The 10,677-nt window shown below is 30.2% G+C and overlaps 1 protein-coding gene across 1 annotated transcript; it reads right to left on the reverse strand.

The window, feature by feature from the left end:
• Nucleotides 1-8,615: 8,615 nt before the first annotated feature.
• LOC133694373 (ethylene-responsive transcription factor 6-like) lies at nt 8,616-9,906 on the reverse strand. The gene has a single exon (XM_062115877.1). The coding sequence runs from the start codon at nt 9,774-9,776 to the stop codon at nt 8,736-8,738; it is 1,041 nt and encodes a 346-aa protein (XP_061971861.1). The 5' UTR covers nt 9,777-9,906; the 3' UTR covers nt 8,616-8,735.
• Between the last annotated feature and the right edge of the window lie 771 nt (nt 9,907-10,677).

Here is a 10,677-nt window from a genome sequence, read left to right on the forward strand (position 1 = left end):
CTCCATTTGATGGGTTCCATCGAGAAATATGTTAGCCAAGCACGAATATTTCAACGTTCAATGCCCAGATGACAGTAGTCGCCATGCATGCATTGACCGGTGCCAGTACGTACCTGCTACCTGTGGAATTTCTGACCCAGTGCAAACAACAAAGTCGCACCGTTGTCTTATACATGTTTAAATTAATATTTGTTCATAATGTTTAGAGTTAAGAAGAGATCCATTCTCAACCTTGTAAGGCCAATTTGTTTATTTTTTAAAGTTGTTTACAGATTAGGGTTTCGTTAATTTGGTATAATTTTTAGGAGTTGATTTGATTTGTGTTCTTAACCTTCGATTCAAAAAAACTATAAATATGTTTCTCTGGGCTATTTTTAACTTGAATCAAAGGACTGTTCTAAAATCAAGTCAAGACTTTTCTTTGATCAAAAGTTTAGATTTTGAATTGGTAGATTATATTAGATCCCTTCTTTAAAAAAGCTAAATCTGATCACCTTCAAGCTTTTTTCAAACACTCCCTTTTTATTCTCAACAGGGTGCTGCCTTCGTAATTTCAAACGAGTGCGCAGTGTAGTTGGTAGAAAAACAAGTCAAAAGATGTTAGAGCAGGTAATTATAAACTTACTCAGTCAACTCGCTTCGAATATGTCAAAAATAGAGTAATAAATAAATGCAATATTTTGACTCAAAATCCGAAATAATTCAAAACATAAATAACTTCAGATTTTTAAGTCGAGTTAGATTAACCCGAGAATAATATGTAAGTCAACCACTGTTTTATAGTTTTAAAATATGAGTGGATGAGTGGAAGGAAAAAGAAAGAGAGTCAGGAGTAGGCAAAGAAAATGGGTGAGATGTTGTTTAGAAGAGAGCAGAGAGAGACTTGTTGACAAAACAAAGAAGAGAGAAAATAATTAGTTGGTTAGATTTTACTGGCTGATAATGCTATATTTGATGTGTTTTTTTTACGAGAGAAAATAATATGTAAGTCAACCACTGTTATTTTTTAATTATTGTATATTCATTATTTTTTTGCTTCAATAACATATATAAAATACTGAAAATTATTTTGATAGTTTTTTTTTTGTTTAAAGTAGTTGTTATGATCATGGTAGCTTTTTATTTTTAAAAAAAGTGTTTACAGTAAAAAAATATGTTTTCATTGAGATAATAAAAAGATGCATTAAAAAATAGATTTTAATTGAAGGAATACATTTCATGTTGGTAATTATATTTATTATCTTCCATGCAAATATCAAATCAATTCTCAAACAGGATCTAGCAGCTTGATTTGATCTTCTGGTTCAATTCCAGTACTAAGAAAAATTCAGCATTGAATTTTGAAATGATAGCCACCTGCGCCTAAAATGATGCAAGTATTGAGCTCTGTGACTTTGACCAAGTGCTGGTGTTGAATTTTGGTTGCGAACAGTTTTTAACTGATGTTTGATAGACTGAAACGTGACTTCTTTTTTTAAGTACTTCCACAGTTTTGTTGCATGATATAAACCGTAAACGCTATTTGGTTAAGATTTAATTTTTTATTTAAAATTGGTTTTTTAATGTTTTTAAATTATTTAATATACTGAAATTAGAAATAAAATAAAATAAATTATTATTTTAATTTATTTATATATAAAAAAAACAATTTAAAACACATCCTCAATAATACTCTTAATCATTACATGCTCGGCCATCTCTTATAAAATAAAATAAAATAAAATAAAAACAATTAACTAGAAGTTTACTAGAAGCAAAGAGAGAAACATGTCATGTTATCGTGAAGAAAATGTTGAAATATTTATGTAGCTCACTTGTACTCTTGTTTGGAGAGGGGGAGACAGACCATTATATATGGCCATCCACCACGATGCACGTTCCTTCAGGGTTTTTTATTTTTATTTTATTTTTTATTTTTTTAATAATAGTCAGTGGTTTGATGATTGATATTCTCCCTGTACATTTGATTATGGGTGTTTCAAACACTGACAACCTAATTTACGATCCTACACAACAAGTTTTAATTATATACTGTTACATAACCAATGCGATACCTAGAGTTATTTTTTTAACATAAAAAATATATATAAAAAATTAAAACTTATAAGTTTTTAGTTTTTCTGCAAAGCTAGATCCAAGAGTCTTGAGTTTGACTGTAACATCTGACCTAAAAATAATATTTATATTATTAATAATAACATTAAACTTGCATGACCCAAGTTTAAGTGAGCCTAACTGCAATACCGGACCCAAAAATATTAGATGTGGGTCTAGAAGGTCGTGACATAAAAATATGATAATTAAATAGATTAATTAAAAAGAAAAAAACAAATAAAAAAAACCAACAGGAAGAAAAAAACTAATGAAGAAAAAAAAATCTGAATTAATTGGATTAACCCTTCAAACCAGGTTAACCCGTAAAACCTGGATTTACGTCATAAAAGTTTGATAACTAAATATAAAAAAAAATTGACGGGTTTACCCAGAATTAACTGGGTTAACCCATCAAACCAAGTTAACCCATCAAGCCCAGGATACATGTCATGAAAGTCTGATAATTAAATAGAAACAAATTTAACATTAACAAATTAAACTAAACGAAAAAAATTAATTAAAAAGAAAAAAAATTCAAGTTAACTCATCAAATCAGGTTAAACCATCAAATTTGGGATCCGTATCATGAAAATTTGATAACTAAATAAAAAAAATTAATATTAATAAATTAAATAAAAAAAATTTTCATTAAAAAACCAAAAAAAAATAAAAAGAAAAAAAAGAAAACGACAGTTCTATAATATAATATAATATAATAATAATAATATAATATATTAATAAGTGAAAGGCGTGGGGAAGCTATAGTTCTTTCCCCACACCTTTTAGAGTATTACTTAAATTAGATTTATTGATTGTTATTCGATGTGTGTGGATAATTTTTTATATATATAAATAACAATAAAATCTAAATTTCAAGTTATTGGTTCAATTTATAATTTAAATAATATAGAGAAAAAAAATGCAATAACAACAAATAAATAATCCAACAATAAAAACAACGAAAAAGAGTTAAAACTCAGTATGTCTCGATTATCAAAGAACTCAATATTGTAGGATGAAATTATATATAAAAAAAGTTATAATAAATTAGGTGAATTTAAAAATCCCGCGATCATAGACATAAAATTGAGATAATATCATAGAAAAAAAGCATGAAAAAAAAATATGAATAATTAAATTGAAATAAATTGATTTTAAAAAAAACAACAGTGAACTTGCGTTAACTTTTGGATGGTAGGAGGCATTGGACGTGTCGTCTAAAGCGTGCGGGCGCCTCCTACACGTCAGGGAGTGTGCCACATGCACACTGTCCTTTTTTCTTTTTTTATTAAATATTCAATCAAATATTAAATTATCTCTAAGTTGACTTTATAACCACGAAAACTATTATGAAAAGACAAAAAAGTTCATTGACTCAAGTTTAATTTTTTTTTAATGGTCTTTTATTCATTTCATTGTGTTTTTTTAATTTTTTTTTATATATTTGGTCAAATAAAAATCTCCCCTTATCTATCTTATATTATATATATATATATATATATATATATATATATAAAATCATTATTCAAATATAAAAAGAGCTCCCTCGATATTGGTTCATATTTGTTTTTATTTATTAGAGTATTTTAATTGTTTCACCATATAATTGAGATTGAAAAATAACTTCAATATTCTTAAAAGTTGATGAGCAAAGGTAAAAAATCATTATTACAATATTTCAAGAAACAATAACCCTAAGTCTAGAGCTACGATGTATTTTCATTGGGTTTTAGCTTTTTGTAATAGTTTCGAATTACGTGATCATTTATAGTAATTTCTGATATATTCGGGATACATATATATATGCCTGAACAGACAAGTGTTCATGCCATCCAGGCAAAGATGTTCTTTCTCTATATGTAATCAGTCCGATTTCCACTTGAACAATATGGACCTGCAATTCATCTACTCAAAAAATGGATACCACATTTATTAAACACTCTCGATGATGTTTTTAGTTCCGATGTAATCGTGTTCACACAATATCAATCCATCACTATCAAATTCATTTATCTCATAATTAATAAACAATCTCAGCAGCAATTTAGGGCAAATGAATGGATCAAATTGCCTTTTTTTCTCATGAAACTTGCAAAGTTTTGTGGCTATGTAAAGAATAAGAAGGTCTTAAGGTTCAAGTGCTGCTTCTTCTTCTTCTTCTAGGTCTTGTCATTTTTATATATTTCTCATATTTTTTGCTTGGTCTTCTCTGCTTATATACATGCATCTCCTTTATCGTTTGTTAACCTTAATTTAATCCAATTAAAAGGATTTATTTGACAGGTTTATCAACCATCTTCATCTTGAGTTAACTTTCATTCAGGCCACCTCATTCACTTCATCACTTTCGATCTTTTTAAATATAATTCAACTACTTCTTGATTTTCTCCAGGTTTGAGTTCGACAACATGAGACCTGGTCTTTGGAGAGAAGTGTGACCATAGAAATGCGAAAATAATGCAAATGGATTTTCTCGCTCAAAAAAAAAAAAAACAAAAAGAGCAAATTCAACAATCGATACATTTATTTATTTTTTTTAAAGATTTTTTTTAAAAAAAAAGTAGAAAAAAAATGCCTACGAAGCCTAAAATTAACCTGCAAATTCCTCAATCTCTCACTTGTACAAATGTGACACCTAGTTGTGAAATGGAAGCTTGCCGCTTGAATGCATTTTGCAAATAAGTTATTTAGCATATTGGAAATTATATTTTTTCCTCTTGAAAAAAAAAAATAATTATTATTATAATAGATTTCTTATTTATACAGAAGAGGAAAATATAATACCTAGTAAACTTCATAAATTGACACATAGCTATATCGTTTTTTTTTTAATGTGGTAGCGATTATTTTTCAAAGTACTTTTTGCTCGGAAATGCATCAAAGTAATATTTTTTTTTAATTTTAAAATTTATTTTTGACATCAATACATCAAAACGATTTAAAAATACTAAAAAAATTAATTTAAAGTATTTTTTAAAATTTTAATAAATAAAAAAAATTTAAATCCCAATACCAAACATTCAAGTCACGCCAATAACTATCTAATTACACCCTTAATCTCTACTCAAATAGCTATAAGAGTAGAAAATATAATAACTAAGTCTTCTGCCCAAATGGACATGTCCAAAAATTTACGTTGGCGCAGGCCGGCCAATTCTTGACATACATAGCCAATAACCATGAGACTGGTCAACCCAAAAGGTCATATCTATGCATGGAGCTTTTCACCACTTGTGTCTTCCCCTCGCGAAACGGCGATATTTGTGGCGACTTTTCTTGTACGGTTTGAGAGGTATTTAATTGGATAAGAAATCCTCAGCTAATATTATGAATATTATAAATTTTAACTAGTTTTTAAAAAGTTTAAATATGGGAGTGATGATATAAATAAAATATATTAGTCATATTAATATATGTTACTTGAGGTAAACTATATTATTATTATTATTATTATTTTATTTGCAGGTGTTATGGTTTGATAATATTTTTAAATTTCATTAGCCTACTATAAGGGGTTTAATACATAAATAACCTCTAATTTATTATTTTAAAAATTTGATCTAGAAGGTTTCGGATTAAAAAAATATTAAAATAAAATAATATAATTCCCTTTTTAGATCTAATTTATTAGCCTATTATAATGGGTTTATTAAATAAATAACCTCTAATTTACTATTTTAAGAATTTGATCTAGAAGGTTTCGGTTTAAAAAAACATTAAAATAAAATAATGCAATTCACAGCTCATGTGCTGCATGGATCTGAAATCAGAAATCCAACAAGATTTGGTGATTACTGAAATTTCACGCTTTCCTTTGATATTTTAAATGATGATGACTCTTGTAACAAGGGACACATGTTAAAATACTCCCAATTATGGTATTTTAAATGTTAAAAAAAAAATGGGGGAAGACAATTTGAATTCATCTGCATCTGCATCTGCATCTGCATGCCCCACAGCATTAAATACTTGATTTACGTGCATTTATCTTGGACATTATCATTTCACAAGTCTTATCATATAAAACCAACCTACTAAGTTACATACAGAGAGAGGAACAAGTCACCTGGAAGATCCATTAATTCTGTACAGGTAGATTTTGACTAATCAGACAGATGATCGAATATTTAATGCGAAACCTTCCTTACAGCTTCAGATCAGGTTTGCTTTAATTCCCGTTGTTTTTGCTTTAAGGTTCAACTTCTAGAAACTAAACCAAAACCAAGATAGATATAGAGTTTTAGTTTTGTTGGCGATGGTATTGTCAGCAATCCGCCATGAAACCCGGCTGATATCTTTCTTTAGATTCATATACACTTAAAAAATAAAATAAAATAAACAATATCTTTCTCAAGGGCTTTATGCGTCTGCCTGTGGTCTTGTTTATGAAGCATGATATCCTATCCTACATCATGCTCGCGTAGATATACTTGAGGCTGAAAGTTAAAGCAAAACCTTTTGTGGTAAATGAATGAACTTTCAGACTAAAATTAACCATTGACGAATTCCCAAGTGATAAAAAGATGTCATCAACGGGCCTTGAGTGCAACAGCTCTTGATGTGGATTGAAACGATAGCTATGAAATACACTTGCAGTAAATGAATTTAAAGGGGTCGTGTTTCAGAGATAAGAATCAAATGCAACCACTGGCTAATGTTAGGGAGAGAAAACAGACGAAAAAAAGAGGATTGATAATGGAGTTAAATGGAGTTTATGTATCTTGCAATTTACGTGTGGAAGCTGGTCCTAGAAAAGAAGATGAAGAAGATGACCTCGAGCTCAAGTTTTAATTAATTTGAAGGGAGTACTGGGGGAGATATCTAGCTAGTGAATTAATGCAGTGTAAACATCCAAGAAAAACCTGGCTGATTTCAGATATCATGGTGTCATGACTAGCTGCCGTATGTTCTCTTGGTCCATCTGTGTTAATCTTGAAGATTAATTTTGATGATGATCGACTATATAAGAAAAATCTTGGATTCAATAGCATAGCTTATTCTCCCATTGTTTTGTGATAATCTCAGCTCATCTATGAACATGCTATGTTATAAATTCAAAAGAGTTTTGTTTTTCGCATAAAAAAAGAAAACCCTAGATCCCACCATGGTTACCCGCTCTGCATTGATGACGATGATTTCATGTATCACACAAATATTTCTGTTAGAAATACTATCGGATAATTAACACCCTTGCTAAAATGCAGACTGATAAATAATCATCCTAATACTTATGAAATGGAATAACTAATTAATATCGGAACATTTGTAAAAAGGGATGATAGAAAAACAATGCTAATGCAAGTTATATCTCTAGTAATAATACTATTATTATAATAAATTTCCAATCAGTATTTATGCATTAAATTTGCTTTCATCACAGGCCATGAACACTTTGGTTTTTTTAAAAAAAAGAGCTTGAGATTTTTATTCCTCGCACGTTATTCCAGATTTAACCTTTTAATATAATCGTTAAGGAGATTGCATTCTAATGGATGGGCGTGATTTATACATTTATTTTTATTTAAAATTTATATTTTTAAAAATAAAAAATAAGATGATAAAACTTAAATACATGTTAAACTCAATTATACGTGAGTTTGACAAGTTAAAATGATACAATATTTCTAGACTCAGTTATGCGTTAAGTTCAAGTGTATACAAAATTGATGATCTTTCTACATCTCATATCGGGGTCATAAGGCTTCACATGTATTTTCTCGTGACTTTTAACATAAAATATCAAGGTTAAAAATATTTATCTCTCTACATTTGTATATAAAAGTTTTATAAAGAATCTGTAACTTATCTCTCATTGATGATGTGTAAGAGATATTTATCATTTTTAATGTATATATCAGAAATATTTTCTCTTGTTAATACTATGCAAGGTGACATTTAAATTTCTTTTCTCTAAAAAAAAAAAGACTCGTGAACTATAAAAATTTTATGAATCTTTTAATTAAAAAAAAGTTTACAATCTCCAATCTCCAATTTTCAATTCATATTTATTTTCAGTATTTTTTTAAAATATCATTATTTTTTCTTTAAAAGAGATATTTATTTCGGTATTAAAAAAATCTATCAAAAATAATTTTTTTTAAAAAATATCATTATTTTTTTGAAAAAAAGATATTTATTTTGATATTAGAGAGTTCTTAAATCTATCAAAGATTACATTTTATATTTTGTAAATACTGGCTACCCATCATCATGATCAATAAAAATAAATTAAATTATTAAAACCAAAAGATTAACAGAAAATTCAAAATATAAACTTTACTTTTAAATTACTTCAATTTTTTTTTAGATATCATCACATTATATTGTGTCATTATTCTCGCATTTATTTGAGCAATTAGATTAATATTTGAAGCGTTAATGAGTTATAGCTTAATTAAAATTATTATTATTATATTATTATTATTATAGGATATCAAATTCAAAGCTGTGTTGTATAATTAAAAATCTTGGACCATGAGGTATTTTTTTTTAATAATGAGGATTGAGGACTGAAATAGCGATTACGGAAAATATAATTTATTATAGTGCACGCATTTTTTTCCTCCGTTTCTATATATACACTTAAAAGAAAAAACTAGAGTAAATAAAAAATAAAAAGAAAAACGGCAATTCAATTCTAATCAAATAACCAGTAGCTGTGGAAATCCCAACGACGGGTGAGGAGATAACGGAGACAATGGTGGCACGTTAAATACACCCTTTGAATCGCCACATATATCCCACACAGCCGTACAACATGACGGTGTCAGCGGAACATCCCTCTCGGGTTCCTCTCTCTTAACCACTCGCGTAACCCTCTTAACATCCTCTCTCTCTTCCGCGTCACTCTCTCTAAGTCTTTTCCTTTCACCTTCTTCGTTGGCGCGTACATCACACCTCCCAGCTTCTAATGGAAAATTGAGAATCGCTTTCGACCCGCGCAGCTTGAAGGCAGCTCGATCATAGGCTCTGGCAGCTTCGAGAGCTGTATCGAAGGTTCCTAGCCACACACGTGAACCTCTCCGGTTCGGGTCCCGTATCTCTGCTGCGTACTTGCCCCATGGCCTGTGTCGGACTCCTCTGTAATGCTTTTTTTCTTCTACAGCAACACCAGAATTATCATCCATAGGTTGCGGGTTCGTGTTAGAAAACTGAATCCATTCGGATTTTCTGCTGGGCAGCGATATTTTCAATGACGGTTTCCGAGTTGGTTCAACTCGAGGCTTTGATTCTTCATAGAAGAAATTGTTGCCTGGATGAGAAATAATTTGTGGTTTCACAAATTCGAACAAGTTACTGCTATTGCTGCTGCTGCTGCTGCTGCTGCTTGGTTGGGAATTGAGGTGGGAGGTTGAATCGAGGGGTTTTGGCGTTAAGAGATCAATGATTTCAGGTTTAGCTTCAAACTCGAAGATATTGGTCTTGTTATCTTGAGCAGGGCTAAAATCGGAAGAGAATACGAAGAAATCAGGGCCAGGAGAATCTAAAAAATAAGGAAATGCGGTGGAAGAGTCAGAAGTCGAAGTCTGTGAGCAGCAGCCTGTAGCCTCATAAGTAGAAATTTCAGTGATAGTAGAAAATTGACAAAAAGAAGCTGAGGAGGAGGTAGCAATAGGTGAAAGAAGATCGCCAAGCAAGTGGTGCTTAATGAACTCTAAGGCTGTTGATACATCAGTTGACATGTTGATCGAGCACAGCTTCAAGATTTCCAAGAACAGTACAAGAGGAAACTCTTAATCTCTCAAGAAATGGGTACTCTCTCTTTTTCTGAAGGGGAGGAAACACAAAGGGAGATGAGGATGGAGTTGAAGGGGTGGTGGAAAGGGTATTTATATCCACATGAAATTGGAAGGAGGACTTTTCCACGGAGCTTCTTTGACCAAGGAAGGAACCCTCCTATTCCCGTTTTGCTGTCTCAATCTATTTCAGAGTCTTGATTCTGAACCGTTGGATTCGCCTCTCTCTTTTTGTCGTTTACTGCAATGATTTGTTGTTATGTTCTTGAGTTTCCCGAGGCATTTTACCTTATCTGTAGCGTGTTTCTTCCTTCCTGGTTGCTTCGAAGAGTGCAGCACGAACGTGACGGAAAAGTGATGCAAGTGGACGTATGAGCGGGGCGCTTGTTGGTCACTGTGATAAGTGTGATTTTTAAACGTATGAAAATATATTAAAATAATAATTTTTAGATTTTTTTAATATTAATACATTAAAATAATTAAAAAACAACAATAATATTAATTTAAAATTTTCTTAAAAAAAATTGAAAATTTAAAAAATGACCGTCAAACCACACCAAACTGCTAAACAATGCCTGAAGAACAAGGACATTGCATTATGCGAATAAAAAAGGGTAAAGTAAGGAAGTAATGAATTGAATATTGTTGAATTATTGATACATTGTATGAGTGGATGAGCTCTGATTTGGTCATATAATTTTTTTATTTAACTTATTTGCATCTTGAATATCTTTACACCAATAATGTCCGCTCTTCGTGGATAACACATAAACAATTAAATAAGGGAGTGTTTGTTTTTTTTTCCTGATGCAGGATATAAATTATTTTCTGTTTATTCACTTACAAA

Source organism: Populus nigra, chromosome 1 (assembly GCF_951802175.1).
Source record: "Populus nigra chromosome 1, ddPopNigr1.1, whole genome shotgun sequence".
NCBI classification, from domain to species: Eukaryota; Viridiplantae; Streptophyta; class Magnoliopsida; order Malpighiales; family Salicaceae; genus Populus; species Populus nigra.

What these genes read in the sequence shown, in the direction of transcription:
- LOC133694373 (XM_062115877.1), bottom strand. Translation starts at nt 9,776, where the DNA reads ATGTCAACTGATGTATCAACAGCCTTAGAGTTCATTAAGCACCACTTG.